The 22,633-nt window shown below is 43.0% G+C and overlaps 1 protein-coding gene across 2 annotated transcripts in view; it reads right to left on the bottom strand.

Annotated features, from left to right (window-relative positions):
* Nucleotides 1–1,240: 1,240 nt before the first annotated feature.
* The window catches only part of trabd2a (TraB domain containing 2A), a 59,141-nt gene continuing 37,748 nt past the window's right edge, over nucleotides 1,241–22,633 (bottom strand). The window contains exons 5-7 of one of the 2 annotated variants that reach the window (XM_047568960.1): nucleotides 8,908–8,998; nucleotides 7,285–7,557; nucleotides 1,241–2,701 (exon numbers count right to left, since the gene is read on the bottom strand). In XM_047568960.1, coding sequence (XP_047424916.1) covers nucleotides 2,497–2,701; nucleotides 7,285–7,557; nucleotides 8,908–8,998 — 569 coding nt within the window. In that variant the 3' untranslated portion in view covers nucleotides 1,241–2,496. Of the gene's footprint in view, nucleotides 2,708–7,284; nucleotides 7,558–8,907; nucleotides 8,999–22,633 lie in introns of both variants that reach the window. The other variant, XM_047568959.1, reaches the window with a different exon arrangement.

Genomic DNA, 22,633 nt, shown 5'->3' with positions numbered 1-22,633 from the left:
GAGCATAAAACAACATCCAAGCAGCTATTTAGCGATCTCATTAAGTCATTTACTTTTATGTGACCACCAGTGAATTCCACATTGACTAGACATGGGAATCTTTCCCTCTGTCATGTATAAAATAAACAAAACAGATGGAAAACTTACTCATTTCATACCTGTGTCATACAGGTATAGATTGTTTGTTTCTGTAATCTCTTACCTGTTCATACTAACCAGCAGCGCTGCCCGTGCACATCAGCACATCCAGCGCCCCAACCCCTCGGACATGAAAGCACAAACTAACAGGTCACTTAGCTCTCCTTTCCTGTTGATAGAACAAATCAATTAACTCTCATTTCCTGCACATCTAAAGGGTCAGTTAGCCCGGGCTTCCTGTTTGTTTCCTGCTGGGACGACATTTGCCGGCAGGGCAGCCGTCTAGTCCGTGGCAGGCCACATGCGCACATCAAACGGCGACGTCTAATAGAGGCCTTATCGGAGCACATTAGCGACACGCAAACATGACATGAGCCATGAGGGCAGCGCCTTTGACACACGTCAGTCAGCCACAACATTAAAACCGCCTGCCTAATACTGACTTTGTACTTTGGAATTTGGAGGCCAGGTCAACACCTTATGGTGATTTTCATGATTTTTTTTTTTAGTTCATAAAGCATTTTTGTGTGTGGAGTGTCCTTGCTATGGTGTCTGGTCTAGGTGGGTGGTACGTGTCTAAGGCCAGGCCAGTCAAAAGCCAGGTCCAAAAGTTTCCCAGGAGAACATTGTATTATGACAAGATGCTCAACGTTACGGACTTCTTCTGGAAGTGGTTTTAATGTTGTGGCTGATCGTTGTATTTTGATCTTATAAACACTTTTTTTTTTTTTTTTGCAGATTTGTCATGAAAACCAACTTCTTTACAAATCTGATCCACTTTTAATATGTAATTCACTAACAAAGACCACGCCTTAATCTATGCAAATACATTTATTGGTAAACATGATGGAGGGACGAGAAGGGTTGTGAGGAATGGGATGAAAGGGGGTCAGTTAGGTGGGATGAAAAGATTTGAGGGCATGGGATGAAAAGTGTCGGAGGACACACTTTTATAGGTAAGTGTGGGAAATATGGTGATACGGGTTGTGGTCTATTCATTGTTGCAGCTTTAAATGCACTGTGGCAGAAGGCAACACATGCCAGCACAGTATATTTTCCCCACAGATTTGCTTTGCAACCAAAGACGAGCATTAAAATCCAATTTGAATCTAGATAAATATTTTATTGTTGCCATGGTAATACTATTACAATCATCTCATGCCATAACTGAAATGCGATGTAAAGCACTATGGTGTGTGCAGTCTATCTGTGCAGACAGCTTTAAAAATGTACTGTCGCCACATTTGAAAAATTCAAAAATGTCCAAAAATCCAAAAATGTACTTAAAACCGTTTGAAAAATTGTAAAAATAATAACACATCACGTTGACGCAAAATATAAAAGAAAGCCAAAGGGAATGTTTCATGTGGCCTACAGCGAACTACAGTAGTTAAATAAATTAAACAAATGGCCTCTATGTGAAAAGAAAGTACAAAAAAAAATAAAAATCAAGTCTTTCCGCATACAGAAAAGCCGGTGATAACACTGATACACAAACATGTACACAAACACGATCGCATGTCCCTTTTAAAAAAAAAAGAATTTCAGTGAGACGCATGACACGGACTATGGTGGTTAGTTCCTGATTTTTTTTTTCTCCAAAAATATACTGCATATCTATTTATATATTCATATAAACAACAAACACACTTGATAATTTTCTTTTTTTTTTGAATTATTCTAAAATACATCTATAATATTTAGACACAATAGAAACAATATGTACAATTCACCCCCCCTCCCCCTCCCCACCCACCGTGCAGTAGGTTTTTATGCAACGTTAAAACAGATTCTTCTAAAATGGAAGAATAAATTAAGGTCTGTAAAGTAACACCTCTGTTTGCGAGCCCAGGGGGGGTTTAAGAGCTGATAGACTTTGTTTGTCGCACACGCGCACACATACACGCACACACAAACACAAAGGACACAAGGTTCCAGATGTACTTATGGCAGGTACTTGATATTCAGTGATGGTTTTACGGTTTACTCCCGTACGATCTCAAATTCTCCGAGGCACTGAAGGTTGAATGAGCGTATACGGTAACAGTGTCATCCATCAGAGAGCTGATACGCCATTTAATGTCTCTGAGATGTCTGATAACGCACCTCTCTCTGAACTTTTCTCTCCCGCTGTATTCCGCGCGCTTTGCTCCTGCACAGTGTGTCAAATAACCCGAAACCGTACCTTTATGTTCCGAGAAAGCCCTCGTTATCTGAACTCATGATTCACCATTTAATCTACTTTTATCTAGAGCTCGTTTTACGCCCTTTCTCCGCGCTCTCGCGGCGAGAAACCGACGCGTGTTCAAGTTTATGTTCAAGGAAGGCAGTTATTTATAGTCCCGGCAAACGCCCTTACTAGAGAAACAAAGTCCATGTCTGTGGCATCACTGTGAGCGACGTGCAGAGGAGGAGGAGCAGCGAAAAAAACGCTACGGACGGGGAGGCGGGCGACGCCGAGGCCACGTGGTGGTGGCTGTGCGGGCTGTGGGCTCTGTGCGGCGGCTGCACCGTGATGTAACCGTTGATGATGCGCACCAACGGGGGAGGCGGAGACTGCAACCTGGAGCTGTGGAGAGAAGACAAGAGGAAAGATAAAATGAGACATGTGTCTTTATTTATTGTCCGGAGGCTTCCAAAAGCCCGACGTACGGCAGTATTTCAGCTCCTCGTCGTGAACCGCTGTGAGGTGCACACCATCAGCCCGACTAAAGAGGTGATGACAGCGGATGGGTTGTTTGCTTATGTGCGCCAGCCGACTCTCAGTCAGACATGACTAACCCTTTAATTCTGACCGTTGCTCACATGACGACAAACTTTTTATTCTCGAAGCTGCTGGAAAAACACAGTAAAAGACAGATTTTGGCTTGTTTTTTATATTTTTTTAAAGAAAATTAGAGCTGAGCCGAGTTACAGGAGCCTGTTTAAGGCCTTATTATTTCCAGACTTTTCCTGAACGTTCTTTTTTAAATACTTCTCACATTGTATCTGCACTGGGCGTTCTCTGAGAATAAAGGGGGGAATCGTTGGCCTAATCAGCAGAAGAACAGGGCTCTCTCTCTACATCCCCTCATTTCCCGCAGTTGCCAGGGAAAATATGCAGCACGCGGGATGTAAACAATGGAAAAATTAATGACGACGAAAGCTGCAACGGAAATGTTCTCTTACAAAACTCCCGGGCATGAAACTCATTGATCAGCTCATAATCCTGCTGCCAGTCCACCAGCCAGTTTTCCTTCCCTGCCCAAACCGCTCATTTGTTTTTTCTTTTTTCTCCATTTGTCTGTCCTTCTTTTCTAAATAATATCGGCTCTCCTGTTTGGTGAAGAGACTGAGGTTTTTGATTTCGACTGGGCCTGATCTGGACCTGATCTTAACCCGTTGGCATTTCCATTCAACTTGTTCATATAGGAAAAAACACTGTATATGAAAACACTTAGATTTGATAGAAAGAAAAATGATTCTAGCTCTCATCCCAACTATTCCGTTATGTTTGCAAGAAAAAATGTATCGGAGAAATGAGTGTCGTTTTTAATCATGGATTGTCGATTGGAGTTTGGAGCCTGCGCAGTACGGTCCAAGTGTTGAGCTGGGATGTCAATGACCCGACCCCACTTCCCCAAGGTTCACAAACTTTTTATTTAATTAATACTGAGCTCTGCTCTACCTCCCCCAGTTACAAAAAAATGTTGGATTCTTTTCTTTTTTTTTTCTCTCTTTTCTTTACGGAGTGGTTGGCGTGGCAACTGGTGGTTGGCATTATGTCACATCCAGTTGCCTGCATTTACGCCTGCATCAACGTTATATTAACTACCTAAAATGACAGAAACCACCCTCGAAATAAAAATGATTTGACGTATATTTTAGTGTTTCAATTCAGCCCGAGTCCCACCCACTAACATGGAGAAGGTGGAGTTTATGACCTATACTGCAGCCAGCCACCAGGGAGAGCTCCACTTGCTTTGGCTTCACATTTGAGGAGCAATTCAGGGGTTTCAAAGTGTTGGATAAGACAACTCAAGAGCAACCGTATGACCCCGGAACAAAAACATCCAAGAAATCACCAATACATGAAAAGTACACAAAAAGTCAAACTTTAAATAATCAGGGTCATACTTCCTCTGTTTTCTGCTCACCCCAGATTTTGTGTCCTCTCTCGCTCTCACTTTAGGTAGCGTACTAAAAATCGATTTGCCCCTCGCATGAACTGTAGTTAGCTAACCAGATGTTTTACACTTTTTTCAGGTTTATTTTCTGGTCTATGGTTTGGATGGGTGAATGAAGTATCCTTGGCTTTGTTAGCCACACAAATTTGTGAGTTAATTGCCAGTCAAAATATGATGAGTACAATGTTTGAGTCTTTGGAGAAAACTACGACCCAAACAGCCAACGATACGCACTGTAGCGCAGCAGCAAAACAATGTTCAGATGGAGATGTTTTTCCATTCCGCAATCAAACTGAAGCTAACCAAACACTTTTTGATTACAGAAATATTCCCCGGTAATTAACCTTCACTAAATTAAACTGACGTTATGTCGGAATGTGCTCCCATTGATTAGTGTTGCCTTTTATTTCAAAGATTATTTGACACCAAGCTAGCAGCAGATAATTTAAATCATACCTTCAAGTAAAATGTATTTCTTTAAAGTTTCTGTAAAGTCTTGGTGTAGTTTTCTTCTTTTTTTTAATGTGCACAGAAGGTTTTTCACAAACTTGCGAAGCAGGTTTATTTAGATTCGAGGGCGTCAAGAGGTGCGAGGAAACCAGGTGTGACACATCACTGTGTGGCCGTGCATCAAACACAACGGAGAGCTGTGAAGCCGCAGCCGCTTCTGTATCCTCGGACCTCGCCTCGTCGTTTCTTACCCGTCCGACTTTTCAGACATTAAAATATACAAAAACGCGCGCCGGGTACACTGTGCAACGTGCGTCCACAAACAGTCTGTTTCCTTTCCGTTCGAAACTACAGGGGGCTCGCGGAAAGAGAGAAAACATTCTCTAGACAAAATGTACACAAATGTTAACAAACCTCCCCTGTTCCCATGGAGAACAGACGATGCTTGGTTGGATTTTTTTTCTTTCCGACACTTATTTGGAAAAGTTCTTACTGTAAGTGGGAAAATACGTGTTCATACATGGGTACAAATCCCTGTATATATTACGAGAAGGTTAACGCACGGATTCAATTTTGCAAAAACTTACCTGCAACCAATTATTTTCAACCATTTCACCCGTTTATGTGAGAACGTTTTACAATATCACAATATAAATCTACATTTATGTAACACACAGTAGCTCTGAAATGATTTTCTGTTTCTGAAGTGGTTCTGTATAGGACAGTGTACACTTCGTATTCAACTTGTCACTGTATAATATAGGGAATAGGTAGTAAATGACTCAGATCTGCTCACATCTTACACTTGTTTGAAAATTGCTGACAGTGAAATATCAATTTGGCACATGACAGGGTGAAAATAATAATAATAATTCCCAACTAATATCTAAAAAAGAGGCACCAGGTGCTAGATGCACAGAGGGAAAAGTAAAACTGGGATTCTGGAAGGAGCAGTTTGTCATCGATTACAAGTTTTTAACTGCGCTCCTAATAAACTGGCAGCCAGCTCAGTCTGGATTCTTCTCTTTGGATTGAGGGAGGAAACCGTACGGAAACTTTTTAGGAGACTTTTAGTTTGTGGATTGAAGCCAACGCAAAGAGAATTTAAAGCTCTACGTATTAACGCGGGGAGGGCTCGGGTGAAGACAGGCAGCGTCAACACAGGAGCTCATGAAAATAGATCCACTCGAGACGTGTGGATTTTCAGGCCACGTGCAGACATCTAACCGTGTACTGAAATTCCATATGTGACAAGTAGCATTTGTGTTGCTGTTTAAACAGCCCAGGTCAAATCCTTAATAGATATATTTATCAACGACTAACAAGAACATTTTCTGCTCGCGCGTTTACGCTGAAAGGTAACTTCTCTGCCTTATTAATACGCTCCTATGCCGGGACGGATTTCCTGTGCAGTTATTTCATTTCCCTCAGAGACAGCGAGAAAATGTGGTGTGAGTTTTCTCCCCGCGCTGCAACAAGGGCTTTTTGTGTGAAGTTTGCGCGATATTCTCCTCCCTCTTTTAAGTTGCTCCGATTTTCACCCACAATTAGGTGAAACTGGAAACTCTAAATTGCTCGTAGGTATGAACCAATGCGGTCGGGGCCGTGAGCGTCGGGCATGTGAAAGCCTAGAACCTTCAGCTGACCCGTGGCTCGGGCAGAGAGCCGAACGGCAAAAAGTCCCTCGTAATCTATTATAAATGGTATAAATTGTATGTGATATATGATATAAATGATCAAATATGGCTGCCACGCTTGCCAACCACTTAGGTTTTTCTGCCTCTCTTTCCAATGTTGAAATGGAGCAATTTCACAGATTTCACTCCCCGCATGATTACTACAGATACAGAAATATATACACCGATCAGCCGCAACATCATGACCACTGACGGGAGAAGCAAATAAATATGTGAATAGCCCGGCCACTGCTCGATTGTCCCTGAGGTGATACATGCTAAAAACAGGATGAGTGACTGTGGAGAGTGGACGGAGGGTCACGTTAGTCATCTGACTTCCTGTGCGGTCGCGTCTATTGAAACCAAATTTTGTCTTGTCTTTACATCAACCTGAGAAAAGTTTCAACACGGCAGACCACACCTTGAGCGGAGGGCTTCTTTTTTGTCTGAAAGGTGAGCTTGTTTTGTGGTCCGGTTAGTCCCTGCCTAGAGCTACTGTGAGACCAAAGCTGATACTTAGCAGGAATTTCCGGGCTGCTATGTTCACTTGCGCGATACTTATACCTGCTAGGAACCAGTGAGCGCAGGCTGCATGGAGAGTATGGTGATGCGATACGGAGGCCGTCTGAGCCCGCGGCACCACATCAGGAAGTGTCAGTTTTATGCTATAGAAAAGTCTGCATTCCCACTTCCCCTCTCACATCCGCTCCGTCTTTCTCCTCTCGGCTTTTTACCGTTATGCTCTTTTATTTCATTCTCTCCTCACCTCTAGCCTTTCATCTCAGCTCGCCGATGACACATGTTTTAGAGGCGAGACCCTCGTCTATTCATCCCTCTTTCTCTCTCTATCTCACCTCTCCTCGATGCGAACCCAGAGGTCGTTGAAATGCCGGTGCCTCTGTTTCTTCTGTTTGTTCCTCCTCTTCTTCTTCAGCATTCTCCTCTCCGCTTTCTCCAGCAGCTCCAGGCTATCTGGGGGCAGGAGCATGTGGGGTAACAGGTCGTCCTCCAGGGGACGCCCCTGATCATCTTCCTTGTGGGGGAGCTCGTGGAGGAAAGGCTCCAACAGAGGGGGCTCATCGTGGTGGCCTTCGAGATCTGAAGAGGCAAGTCTGGATGATGACCTCCTGGAAAATACATACAACAAGACCATAGGATATACTTCAGCGTAGGCTCTTAGGGTAAAAAACTTACGCAGAACTAGAGATTCCTTTTTGCGTTTAGATCTTTAGATTTATTTTCACGGGCAAAATTATAGCTGTAGAAGCAAAAACTAATGTTGTGTTACGTTACGTTGAAGTATCTGAAAGACCTCTTTATGTTCTAACTCATAACCGTCCAGCAGAGTCTCAGCTACTGACAGTGGGGCTCATGACGCAATGACAGTTTGCAAAATACAGAAATGACAAATACATACTCACGTATCTGAGTTCTGTTTGAAAATTGGACTATATCTAACCTGTGGATGCTTTAAAAATAGATACCAACTGCTTGAGAGTATTAAATCCTAGCCAATGGTTAGTGGTAAAGAAATAACTATCTTAAGGAAGAGAAAAGAAGGAAAGGAAAGGAAAGGAAAGGAAAGGAAAGGAAAGGAAAGGAAAGGAAAGGAAAGGAAAGGAAAGGAAAGGAAAGGAAAGGAAAGGAAAGGAAAGGAAAGGAAAGAATCCCTGAAATTTAAGAACAGGATTTGATCCAAGAATCAATATTCAGTCTAATAGAGAACATATCAAATATTTTCTTAAAAGTCTAAAATGGAAAGCGTGCCAAACAAAACAACACGTGTCTCGGTGATTGAAACCACTGTTGCTTCTACTGAGTTGCTGGCGATGTCTGTATACCCTGGAGATACAGTAGTTGCAGGCCCGGGCCTGGTGTCGGCTCACGTTTGGCCATAAATGGGTCGAATGCGGGTTCATCTCAGCCTCGTGATCCTGTATCAAGCGCAAGGGTTTGTGTGTGAAAGTAGATTGACTCATTCATCCACTCCCACACAGGAGCAAGAACGCAGATTTGAACGGAGATAGCCACCCGCAGTGTGTCATGGTAGAGTGCACTACATGCTTCACAGCGGGAGGTATGAGCCCCGCTTAAGTTGGCCTTTTCAACACCGCTTCATAGGTGGCCGGAGGGGAATTTGGCAGATTTATCTGTGGTTTATAATCTGTTGAGTGGAAAAACCCCATAGAACAGGAGACTACGCTGAGAATCTGACATCCAAACATCCGATTGATCATCCGTAATTACTGTACCTTGTAATTGTTATCAGAAATCGTTGCCAGAGCAGCCAATTTTATGCAGTGGTTGACAGAAAAGAAGCAGGGAAATAGTCATATACATCATCAGAGCTCTGTTGGGTTGATTACTGACATATTACTTTATTTACAACAAAACGACTGGTTCTTTTAGCACATTTCAGTCCATGAATTATGGCTCCAGATGATACGTACGCGAGTGTGTTTAAGGGGTGAACGTACCTGTTCATGGGCTGCCCAGCGGGGGTGTGCTCCACCTCGTATCCCTGGCGACGAAGCACATCAATGACCGTATTGTTGCCAAGAAAGTGACCTGCAGCAGAGAAAAAAAAAAACTGGCGATCAACTACTGCAAGCTAAAGCAAACAAGGCATTTAATGCCCCCCCCTGAACGATATCTTTCAGAAGAGTACAGGAAACGTATAATCAGGTCCTAATGTGTAGGGATGTAATAGAGAAATAAAGATGGTGGAACAGAAAGGAGAGGTCGTACCATGGTGACAAACGCTCACATGCACCAAACGTGATTTCACCGTGTTCGCACCTTTGTTGCGTTACACAGTGGTGTTTTTAGGAAGGACACATGAAAATATTCATGAATGGTGACGACTCCAAAGTTACAAATTAATTATTTTCATCAAACTTTCTTACCAGGATTTGTGGCATTTGTGCATCAAGTTTGTATTTGTATGTCTCCATCTAAACTGGAATCTGACATCCTGTTCGTCTCTTCCTTATTAGACGTATTCCTTTCCTCTCCCTCTCTCCTTACATTTTGTTTTAATTTCTCCACACCTCTTTACCTGTCTTCCTCAACGCTTGACTGTACATCCCACCCCCACCCCCCCACAACGTTTCCATCTCTCCCCTCCTCCCCCTCCTCCTCCTCCTCCTTATCTCTAACGTCCCCTCTCCTCCCCGCGTCCTCTCTTTCTTGCGGTGACCCTCTCGGCTAGGTGAAGTGGGGGCATTGAGGCTTCGGGTTGCCATGTCAAGAGGTCTCCATTCTTCCTCTCGCTCTGACAAAGGGGAGCGGGGGCCCATTGTTTGGGCCCGCTCAGCCGTGGCACCACGGAGCTGTGTAAACAATGAGCCCCGGCACTTTAATCTGGCCCAGAGCCATCGATAGAGAGAAGCTAGCCAGGATGCACTACGGGTGCCGCGATGCCGCCCCACGCCACAAACTAAATGTTGCTTTAAAAGCAGCGTCACGATGTGCACTAGTAACCTAGAGAAAGGTCCGAGGAGGGGACTGTTGAAAAAAAGTGAAATATCAGCATCTGATCTTGTGAATAAATTATGTTTGTGACTTTTAAAATGTTGTTGGCTTTTTATCCGTTTATACTTCATAAAGCTTCAGTTTCCTGTTTTTGGGAAATGTCGCATTTTTACGGCGACATAACCTTTTGTTTCTCTGTGAGCATTTTCCTCACGTGAAGTATTCATTCATAAGTTAAAGGTCGGATAAACATTTGCCGTAGAGTTCTTCTTCTTCTTCTTCTTCTTCTTCTACACATCCCAGAGAAAAAAAACACAGGGACTTTTTTTTTCCCTTTACTTTACTTTTTACTTTACTTGATGCAGTAATCAGTATCACTACAGGTGGTCATCTAAATATCCAGAAGCCCTTAAATCCTCCATGGGACCAGAACGAAGCGGAGAGACAGAGACAAAGTTCTTCAGCCTGCCCACGTTTAGAAACAACTCAGAGTGATTTATGCAAGTTTACGTCAGGGGATTAAGGTGGGACAAATGGAGCTGTTCAGCACAATGTAGGGCCACAGAGAGGTGGGCGGACTACGAAACTTCAAAGGGGCACACACACACACACACACACACAAATACGTATACACACGCAAATGCTAAGGAGGTAAGCCATCAATTTTGTCATGTCCCCAAAGGCTAGTTTGTGTTTGAAGAGTTGAAAAAGGCCAGTGCTTTATAAAAAAAAAAAAAAAAAAAAGTTTGGGGCATAGAAAACACACACACACAAAAAACACTAATCATTAAGGAAAATGTGATTTAAAGGTGACATTTCTGAGCTCTAAATCAAACAACAGTATTTTGGTGAGCTCAGGTTATAACAAAAACTACAAATTAAACTAAATCCATAAAAAGTTTCCTAGTTATCCTTAAATAGAATCATACGGAAGATACTCCACTCCATTTCTATTTTTCTTGAAGCAGCAGTCCTGCTTAACAGGAACATGTTTCATACTAAACTAGAGGGGTGAACCTGCCGCGTGCCGGTGAGCAGAAGTCACAGAATTACAGGCAAAAACAAAATGCAGACTTCTTTGATTAAAAATGATTGATGTCCTGGGAAAAAAAGGCAGAAATTAGGAGCAGAAAATGAAGATTTAGAAGGGCCACATTTTCCTAAAATTAACCTGAGCATGATGTAACCGTTGGCAACGTGACATGAGCTATAAGGCTGAAATATGTCATGTGACCTCACACTGCTAATGGCAAGCACCAAGCATTACATGCATTATTCCTGCAGAAGAGAAGATTTATTATTATTATTATTATTATTATTATTATGCGATATTCCCACTAGATATAATCTCAGCTCGACGCATACAGTAAATAAATTCTAATTATTTTGCTCCGGAGGTCACATTTTCCACATTAAAGCTCCGCTTTTGTCACTTCAGTAGTTATATTTATTTATAGGCTCTCCCTAGAAACGGACCTGTGTGACATCTGACATATGTTTCCCCCCGATTATTTATTTAGGCCAATTTCATACATTTTAAACGTACGGAACCGGCCCAAAGCGCTCAAGCCGGCGCACAATATGTTCACTGTGCGGCGCTGAGAGAGGGGGGGAGGGGAGATGGTGAAGATAAAGACGTGGGACGGGCCTGAAAGCTCTCATTCACAGCTCACTCCCTACATGCAGCGACAATAATAATAATAATGAAAAAAAAATGTCACGGGTATTTAAAAAAAATGGTACGATTACTGGATTTTTCTATGAAGCGGCAGCTTTTATAATCATCATCGGAAAAAAAAACAAAACAATAAAATTAGCTTTAATAAACAGTACAGAAAGTCAGACGGACCAGAACTCCAGAGTTCTTGTAGGGAGGAGATAGGGGCGTGTGGACGGGTGTGGTAAGCTCCAGGCTGTTACACTAGAAGCTTTGTTTTGGGTTTTGTTTTGGTTAAATACACTGTCAAATGCTTTAATTTTAGTAATTTAAAAATTACAGCCCTCTGTGGCTGTAGATACAATAGAGATGAGGGGGGAGAGGATGTTACAGAGCAATGACATCGACTTAATGCGGAGGTTGGGGTGGATAAATGGATTAAACACCAACAGACTGTTTTCCTTTTAAGTACGACCACGATTGTTCCTTGACCTTAACTAGTAGTTATTCTAACCCAAGCCACAATCTTAATATGAATCTAACCGAGCCGTGTTTCCATCCAAACCTGAAACCTCAATTAGATCGTCGCGAGAGCACACGGACACACACGGAACGCTGTCATATCTGGAGGACGTCGAAGCTTCAACAATCGCTTTTGACTTTTTCAGTGACCGTCATTACCCTGCGTTGCTAGAGCTTGAATGGTTTTCCATTATATCGGAAAAATGAAAATAATACGTCGAGAATGAACTAATGTTTCATTGTTATGTCGGTGAAGGAATAGCATTTAACGACATTATATTTGTAGTAAATGTTTCGCTCTTTTTTCACCGCTGTATCGTTTTACTTTCCTGGCCGTCCTTCACACAGTTTTACGCGTTGTCTTGAGTTGACAATATAAGTGCTGGACGTGAAATACGGCTCAGGAGCTGTGGAAGTCTAGGAAACACACGGCGTTCCTGAAACGGATACGTCCTCAGACTTGAAAACGAAACCCCGAATTCTCGCTGACTACGCACACCTGATCTCAGTGAGAGGAACACCAGATGAGAACCGCGGCGGCGTCCGTCCTTAAAAAGACATCCAGGCTCCACAATCAGCGGCTCGAATTATTAGAACATATGGAAAGCCTTAAATAGTGTTTCTTTTCCATACACATCAATATTTATATTACAGCTTGTAACCGGGGCCAAAGCGGCAGTTCTCATAACATTACAGCACGTTGGATAAACAAACGCTATAGGCAGTTCTGAGGCCGTTCTGCCCCATATAGGCTTTTCTTGCTGTTTATGTACACATGTTCTCTGCTAGTCAGCTGGACCCATCAGCCCGCGATCTCTGCCACTGAGCACCGAGCGTAGCCTTTATTTGAAAAAGCTGACAACGAGGTGTCTGCTGTTATTTTTTTTTAAAGCATCATTTTAATTTCTCTCTTTCGGGAACACTCTTTTATTGCCCATGACACGAAGCCACAATTTTCTGGCTTGAATACCCATTACATCTGGCCTTTCTATTCTTGCGTAGTCATTTGACACCACGGCGGTTTCAGGAACATCGGTCGTGCATAAATTACACTACACATGGACATAAAGAGGGCTATAAAAAGAGAGAGCTAAGCTATTCAGACTATTGTCAAACTGAATAATAGACTGACTTTTATGATGTGACATTTCTAGGACGTTAGAAGTGCGAAGCGGCCAGAGATTTTACTGGAAAATCGGAGTTCTGGCTCACGGAGCCGCTAACGGTCAAGCGAAAAAACCTCAGTGTCTTCGAGTGTCAGGGAGACTCAGCCATCCGCACGAGTGACATTCGCGTCAAAGGCAAATAACAGGAAAATGACAGGTTATCCTCTGGCATGAAAATCTCCCAGCCGTCCAGGCCCTTTGTAACAATGCCAGCTCTATATTGACACACATATCAAGTGACTGGAGACGTCGGCTGCGCTTACATTGCAGTTTGCCTTATCCCTAGTTAAGTCATAGATCTGTACGTCCCCGATGGACAGACAGTTCCTTCCCGTATTCAGTTTAGCCGTCATGTATTATCAGTCGGGGGCAATTTGTTTGAAAAGAACAAGACGCTGTCGCACAGAGTCCCAAAGGAGAGGAAATGCGATTAAATGCTGTCAAGTTAGCCGAGTATAATTACATGCGGTAGCATTTTAACACAGACTTCACTTCATCATCCTGTAACAATCTGTGAATATACAGTATTTGTGTGATTTTAAAGTAGGTTTTGTGGTTACTTTCTCTTATAGAAACCACAAAATGAGTGTGTCAGTATGCAGTATGTCACTAGATGGCATTCATCATAATATAGTTCTACTTGTTAAGTTTTTTAATTTATACAACCTTCTGCGTGTATTATATGTCACAGTTTAGACCACAGATCTTCAAGAGGGGGGCCGTGAGGTCCGCAAAGGTTCTTCAGGAGGGTCACAAAATTTTGTTGATTAGACATTTATATAGATGTGTGTATTTGTTTGTTTTGCCAGACAAATTTAAATTTCTTTAAATACACATTAACATGGATCCAACATACTTTTAGTCAAGGGACAAATGGAGCCAGAAGTCGTTATGTTTCAGTCAGCACGTCACTCATTCGCATCTGATACGGGAGTGCACCGTTTCATGCTAGTCGAGACCTGTCAATCTCAACCTCCTGCACACAGTAGGCCCCGCCCCTATCGCCACTGAGCCAATCACGAGGCCGCATATTACATGCTGACTCCCCGCAATTGTCCAAGAGAGACTATTCAGTCCCCAGGTGAAATTAAAACTAGGAATCTGTCACTTATTTTCTTTATCTGTCAGTTGTGTACACCAGTCAGGTATGTTTATGTGTAGGGCAGTTGCAAGGCCACCCTACTGTTGCACATTTGAAATAAAAAAATAATATTTTAACCTGTGTATTATTTGAATAACTGAACATTGAATGCAAATTGATGATGATAATGTATATTTATAAACAGCACTCAGTCGATTTTAATATAGAACACATATAGTAGGGTAGGGGGTCCATACTTTCCATCAGTTTGTAGTCATTGGCCTGAAAAACACTGAAGACCCCTGGTTTAGACAACAGGTCCCTGGACAAACAATAGGACTGTTAGGTTTGAACAGATTCAAGACATCAGGACTGTGTTCAAGGGAAAAGCATCAAGGTCTCAAAGAAATCTGTAAATTGCTGCTCGGTATTTTTTTTTTTTTTTTTTTTGCTGACATAAAGGGAAACTTAAGAAATTAAAATATATACCATGGAAGCTGGTAACAGCTGTAGGTTATTAAGCAAAGCCTCTGAATGCATTGTCAGCATGCTAACGCAACACAGCAGTGACAATGCAAAGCATCTGGTGACGATCAGGCCTCGTGTTTGCCATCTCAGCTTAGCGCGTTAGCATGCTAACATTTCGCAGAGCGCCCGAAACGATTTGTTCGAGTCAAGTAAAGTACTGGTCAAAACAAGCAATTCAAATGCATATACTGAGACCAGATCATGAACTGAGAGGCGGCAACGTCGGTACACATTTAACGGCGTCCCCAAAATTGTTTATATCACAGTGAGATTTGAGGAAATGTAAGTGGATGGAAGTGATACGAATATATTTTCCTGGAACCGTGAATATCCATACAGTCTTTCCCCGCTGTACAGATATGTCAGGGATCACGAAAGTCATTAGGACTCCTCCTTTGGGAGGCCATGAATGTATGCGCAACTCTATACAACCACTAGATGGGAATGCAGCAAAGAGCGTTTAATATAAAGAAATCTCGGCCGCAATTTGATTACTGCACAGCAGCAGTTCATTCGTTTAAGTGAAACTTTCATCATTTGTGTAATGTAGCCAACTTGTGGCGTGGGGACTTTCTTAATGTTAACATATATCCTTGCAGGCACCAGGATTCTTTACCACTGGAAACAAAAATATTTCAGTAGTGACTGTTTTCGCCTGGAATCAATTTAGAGTGATGTTACTAGTCAATATACTGTATGTTGTCATTTTGGTCAAAACTCCACTGCAGGATAAGAATACTCCACAGTATAGTATAGCACAAAGGAGAAAGTCAGTAGCCGAACCCGAGACATGTTTGGCACACAAGCCCACAAATTCAGCTTAGGTCCACGGAGCAAACCAGTCTAAACAGACACCATATTACATTATCACTCCATTCAGGTTCATCTCTTTATAACAGTCATCCGCACCAGAAAAGCAGAGATGTCCACTTTAAGGGTGAAACCACTGAGTGAGCCCAGTGAAACCTCCACATGCTGTTTTGGATACACTTAACAACTCACGCTAAGAACTGGGCCACTTTTCCAGTCAAATTCCCCCAAGGGTAGGGCTCTGAATGGAACATGGCAGGCTGGGACAAAAGACAGCTGTGACATGGCTGTAAGAATTTCAAAGACAAGCAAGGCCGATCGCGCAAAACGGCGAGCCGGACGCACATATGCGCTTTTGTTCCAAGAAATAAGCCTTTCTTCAGCCGCCCCCAAAGAATGCTAACATCTCACCCACAACCACAACATTTCCCTTTTCTGTTTCCCTCGGGCGGCGCGAGTGAGACGCGCAGTTCAGCAGCGGGGCTGAACTCGATAGGTCACCGGCATTCTTCTAAAAAAAATAATAAAAAATGATACCGATCACCATTTCATGAAGAGGGGACATGAAAGGCGGAGGAAGCAAGGAGCGAGACAGACAAGCAGATGGAGAAACAACAGACCAGACAGACAGTAAACAAGACAATTCATGACAGAAGCGGAGACAAAAGGCGAAAGGATTCATGTCAACTGCTGAGCTTGAAGTGGAAATAAAAACAGGGATGGAGGCGAAAGGGAAAAGGCGCGCAAAACAATACGAGACTGTTAAGGTGTCAGATGCCAGACTGTGATAGCTGAGGACAAGAGAATGCTTCGCATATCTTGAGGCGAGGGTCCTCGCGCAACCTCCTTGTACCTGAATCAACAGCTTAGAGCGACATGTGAACTGTTCAGCTAAAGAAATCCCACATCAGAGAACCTCAAACACACAGTAAGTCTTTACGTTTGTAGTGGAAGCCTGAGTCGTGGGTTCCATCACTTTCGCCTCATCCGCAACTGCAACGTCGAGACACTGCTGTCGTTTACAGTCGGCATATTTTATGGCACGCTGGCAGTGTCACTGCCCCAGACAAATCTCCAAGACTAATGCTCCTTTTAAAAAGCATCTAAGTGCAGTTAATTACGAATGGTACTTGAGGGGAATGTAACAGAAGAGACGGGGAGGGTGGTTTGTTTAACTCGCGGAGCAGGCCTAATGAATTAAATCGCATGTGAAATGTGTCATTCGCTCCAGCCCTGTGTGCACTTGAGAGAATTAAAAAGACGGATCATTAAACATGCTCGCATTCTAATTACCGCGCCGTGCTCTGGGCTGAATAATGTTTCGCTGTGTTTAGCATTAGGGCCGCTCAAGAGCTTTCTGAATATCGTGCGGCGCGGCCTCGAATTTATGCCGAGAATAAATGAAAAACAGGGCACGTAAGAGGTCTGTGGTGTGAGGTTGTTTTTTAAATAAACGCTCACTCAGAATTTGTGGTGGCGCGCAGCACTTTGGAGCCGTGTTAGGGATTACATCTGTCAGGCTGCAATGGTCTCTGCGCCCTCCCTCTCTCCGTGCGCTCCCCGCTTTTTTGCTCTTTGTGCCAAGAAACGGCGGCAGCGCACCAGCCCATTCGCTGCAGCCGTGCTAAAGACTGATCAAAGATGGAAATTTCTGCAAAAGGTTCTGACAAAATAAACCAGAGCGCAGCCAGCTCCGCGTGTCCCTGCCACCAAACGTCTCGTTTTACCCCTAAACACAGTCCGTTAGTGTTTGTGCCATGAAAGCGGATTTTTAAAAAGCAAGACTAAGATAGGTGAGCTGCGACTCGTCCAAATGTCCACCTACACTCTGCAACTTAATGGAAAATGGAAATACTTAGGTAGAGCTGCTCATGATTGAACTTAAGACACGCTGACACTTTCCAGCACTTCGGTGTGCAGCTTCAGTCCCTGCCTGCAAATGTTTCCTGTTGATTTTTTTTGCCTTTTCTGCCACTGAAGCATGGGATAGACTGTCTCGACATGCAAAGCGCACATTAATGAATGCATTATCTTGATCCGTATGAAGTGTGTTTGACAAATGAGTCACAATCTGCGTGTACAGATGCAAATCTGAGCATCTGTAAGACTGTAAGTTTCGGACATGCCGAATCCCCCTTTTCTTGTTATTGTTTGCGCCAACTGGATAACGTCACTTCTTGTTCAAATATTTGGTTGAAATGGCTACTGCAAGTGTGCAAAGCTTTGTGTTAGGGGTGATGGCACAGCAATAGGAAAGACAAGCTGTTTGAGGCCCCGTGGAAAAAAAAAAAAACACATTAAAAAAAAAGGGGCCCCCAGATTGACATATTTTGCAATGACAACCATAAACTCCCTGAAACCTATGAAGACCGTATAGTGCTTCGACAATGCTCCACAACCCCCTGCTATTGGGCTGGCTCTACCCCCTATGACAGATTCAGCTAGCATGGACCGAGGGATGACATATGTCTTTGTTTGGAGCCCCACCAGAACCTAGAATTGCCTCTGTAGAAAATGTCACAAGCCAGTCTGACTGACACATGTTGAAGAGGTAGAAATTCAAAAGCAAGAGGCCCAAAAATATCTGCTGTCCTCACTGAACGTGGGTATTAAAAACCTGGCCGCCCAGCAAACGTCGTGACCTGATACAATCAATGGTGAACCCGCCGTGCACCGGATGGTTTGATCAATCGAGTCCTGCCCGAAGCTGTGACTTTTGTGTTTTTTTGTGTGTTTCGTCCGCTTTACATCTACCGGAATGTATTTCTGCAGTCTGCATGTTGCGGCCCAAGAAACCGGTTCTTCCTCAAAGGAAACACATGAACCTCTGCTCTCCTAGCCTCAGATCCTGCTGCGAAACCAAGGGGAGTCGGATGCCCTCTCGCTTATTAAAAAGCATTCCGCGTTGTCTCACAGAGCCTCCATCGAAAACATGTGGCTTAGAACGCAATTTTGTGCCTATTTAGTTTTCGTAATCTGCAGGAGATCTTGTAGTTGTCCAACGAGGCCTGTGCCGTTCTGTCATTTGGGTCTCAGTCATAACTAAGAGCAGATCCACAGGATGGAGTCCTGTAAATTCTCACACGCTCTGGTTTGGGCTGTCATGCACTCTCGCTCTCTCTGCAGATTTTGTTACTGGTCCCACCCAGTTTCACCCCTCATCTCCCCTCCCTCCATAGCTCACTAACTAGTTAACTGGAGTGTGTTTTACGCTTTTTTTTTTTTCTCTAGGTCTCCTGCATTCCTAAAAATACTTCGGCGAAGCGCTGCCAATTTTTACATCTGCAGCGACTAAAAAGCATCTGAATCAGCCTCAACAAAAACAGAAAATCATGTTTTTCCTATTACACTTTAGACCGGTCTGTGACGTCAAACAAGGGCTACAAACCCCACAACTGTAATTTCGGCACGAGTTAATAAAACCTAAGACCCTTTTGTATCAACTCCAGGTTATTTTGTTACTGCTGCATTGATAGTACGGAAAAATGCAGCGCACATTTTCACAAAGGCCATGTTTTCTTATTCATTAAGCAGAAATTAAATGACAATAGATACTTATCGTCCAAATCGCGATTCTAATGAAACAAAATGCCATTTTACATTATATTTGGCCTCATATCCGCATAGAAACAGCTCTCCCGTTGGACTGAAGCTTGTTTACGTTGGCCATATCTGCTCATATGTATGCTCACAAACTCCTGTAACAGCTCTTGAACTGTCAGTCAAACCCGAATGGTGTGCCTCTATAAATAAAACAAAGTTTAGGGTTTTATTTGAGGATAAAACTTTAAACTAGCGCTTCGTGACGTGCCAGAATCCTGCTCTGCTTGTGTGACGGTACACACTCCACAACACAGGCTCATTCATACCACGGCGAACCAGAAAACGCTCGCCATCGGCAAAGAAAAAAAAAGAAGAAGAAAAAAATAAAAAGTATTCCATAACTATGAGAGAGATGAGACTGGAAGCCACAAATCACGCAAGTCATGTTTTCCTCTTCATCCCTCTTCATCCCCTCCGGGTCTTCTCCTTTACCCCCAAAATGAAAAGGGACAGCTTTACACCTTTGGTAACAATTCCCCTTCAAAGTCATCAATAGCTGCATTGATGCTCGCTACCTGAATATATAATTTTCCTTTTCCCCTTTCATATAGGAGCGAGGTATTTCTGGTCCAAATGAAAGCTGAGCCCCTGGGCAGGCGCGTCAAGAGCCTGTTCCAGGTGGATAAGGAAATACTGCTGGGTTTGAATGGGGTCAGGGGTGAGGAGTTCAACTCTTTCAATAAATCACGGCAAGCTGTTGTGACAAGCGTTCACTGCTACGACTGAGAGGGAAGTGTGGCCCATATGAAATATGTCTTTCAACTACAGAGACTGAGGCCTTTGACCAGATGAGCGCAACAAAATGTATATATTTAGGTGCTTTTCACTCAGCTGCTTAACAGGCAGTTAGTTACCCGGAGTGGCTGACAGGTTTATCTTCCTTTTATCCTCCTTTAAGAAAAGACAGGGATGTACTGATGATATATTACAGCCGCTGCTGACATCCTGCTTGTTAAAATGTGTTTCAAGTATATCTGGGTCGTATTTAAGACTGTAAATAGGTAAATTACCACAGTCCCGAAGAAAGAAACAACAACGAGGATATTTGGCTGCACTGTTGTTTTGTTAAGTAGCAGAAACACCTGAATGTTCTCTGTTCCAGCAGTAATAAAAAAATCATAGAAGCTGTACTATTAAAAACTAAAAAATCTTTTGTTTTTTCTAAAACGTTTGAGCATAAAGGTGTCATTCAAACATAAATCCGGGACTAAATCCAGGTTTGGCAGACGGTTCGCCCCTGGCTGCCCGCTTCCCTACCCAGTGTGTGGTAGGTCTGGTCTGGATTTTAATGGTGCTGGATGACATGTGTGTACTCGTGTCAGCAACTACCCCAAACAGTTGTAAACTGGCTGTTTATGAGGGCGAGGTGCTGCGAAAAAGCACCACATTTCTGACTTTCACACCATCTGGGAAAGAAAAAAGCGAGGCAGGCGACTGCAGTGATGTAGTGCTTGGTGAGAAAACATACAGGAGGGATTTGGGCCAGATATGTGGAAGGCTTAACCTGAAGAAATTGAAAAGGAATTTCCAGTCTGTCGGCTATCACTGAACCTTACATTTTATGCACACGGAAAGTTAAAAGGGCGCTCTGATGATTTTCAGCTTCGTGTCTTTGTCCAAAAGAATGTGAAGAATAATAGTTTTTCTGATGATCTCTCTTTCAAAATCTAACATTAAATGACATAATTTGTTCTTGGAAGAACTACAGACCGAAGGACTAGACTGGATATCTAGGAATCCAGGGTGGTCTTCTAGATGCCACTACAAACGAACTATGCTCTGACTTTGTCCTTACAAAAGAGGACACTTTTTTATAGTTAATTGACTGACTCTGACAGACAACCAGAGTATTTATTTAATCCAGCAGAAACAGCTCGAGGCTGCAGCTGCATGAGCCTTGCAAGAGGATACAGACTGGGGGGAACAGCCAGACACTGAGCTACCAAGAACAAACGGCGACTAGGTAGTGAATTTGCTGAATTTCACTTCGATGCCAATGGAAACCCAATCATTCTGCTGCCATCAATTTCACAGTGTGTTGTTTTTGTTGGACGCCGTCGCTGAAGCCAACACAGAGGGAGTCCGTGTGAGTGTTCCTTACAAAGCATGAAGGTTTTACCCCTTACTACTTGGACAGAGGCATGTGCAGAGGACCTTGTTCAAGATCCCAAAGATTAGTTGGAAATGACGGCCAAGTTTCAGTGCTATATTTCCACAAAGAAGTACCTCTATTTCAGACTTTACTTTTGGGACACGGAGGTGACCAACGCAGTTTGAAACACCTATGTTCACAAGGTGTACAGGTTGCCGGAGAGCACAGCATCCTGCTACATGTGGGCACTGCCATGAGCTATGATTCAATAAAATTAATTACATGCCAGCTACAGCTACCATTAATACTGGACTGAATATGGAGATAAGAAGTAGTGAGAACAGCTTAGAGTATGACATATGTATTTTCTTAGGTACATTATATTTTCACTCAGGGAAATAGTTAAGCAGAGGACTTTTTGCATGACTGCACCATTCAATGCTAATGCTTTATCGAGTTTATTTAATTTATTTAAAAGCTATTATATACTAGATATCAATCAATACTGAATATAAAAGCAGCATGCTTGAATTGAGTTTGTACGTGAACGGGCTGAATTTGAGTTTATTCTGTGTCTCTGAGCAAATACTAACATAGCCACTTGTAAAATCTCACTTATCTCATTTATTTTCCATTTATTTTATTTATCTTGAGCATTTTACACGAAATTAAAACGCGAGAGACATTTGCTATTAACTTTTCGTATTCACAATAAGATTAAGTTGGCTCTGCTCCAAGAAATAGTCTGTGTATACTGTGTTGACTGAGCTTCGGAGGAACCGGTGCTGTGTACGAAGTGACTGTTTCCTTGCTTTTCTCCAGTACCACACACTGACATGTCAAGGTGCTTTATGTGAGTTATGACTTCATGTCAACCTCTGTCATGTGCTGCAGCTCATGGGCCAAGACATCCATTTATTACAGCGCACCCAGCGCTCTAAACAGCTCACTAACCGGGGAGTATTCAATTTAGCACGGCCCTACCAAGCTAAATAGAAAAAGATCCAAAGGCAAACCTTAATTGTCTGTGAAAAGAGTCAAACATTTCAAAGTACAGTAACCGTCAAAGCCTGTCAACCGCTCTGGCAATTACACTGCCGCAAATATTTAAATTTGTGGTTTTGGAGCAGAGTTTGAGGAGAATCATGGTGTGCTAAGCAGCTTCGAGCTGAGGCCGAAACATGGTTGCACACGAGTTCAGGCTGGAAAAAAATGAATTTTTAAGAGCGGGCAGAACCGGAGCCCTCTGCCTTCACTTATATGTAAACAC

This window comes from Mugil cephalus, chromosome 19 (genome assembly GCF_022458985.1).
Source record: "Mugil cephalus isolate CIBA_MC_2020 chromosome 19, CIBA_Mcephalus_1.1, whole genome shotgun sequence".
Taxonomy (NCBI): Eukaryota; Metazoa; Chordata; class Actinopteri; order Mugiliformes; family Mugilidae; genus Mugil; species Mugil cephalus.
This window is presented reverse-complemented; position numbering and strand designations above follow the sequence as displayed.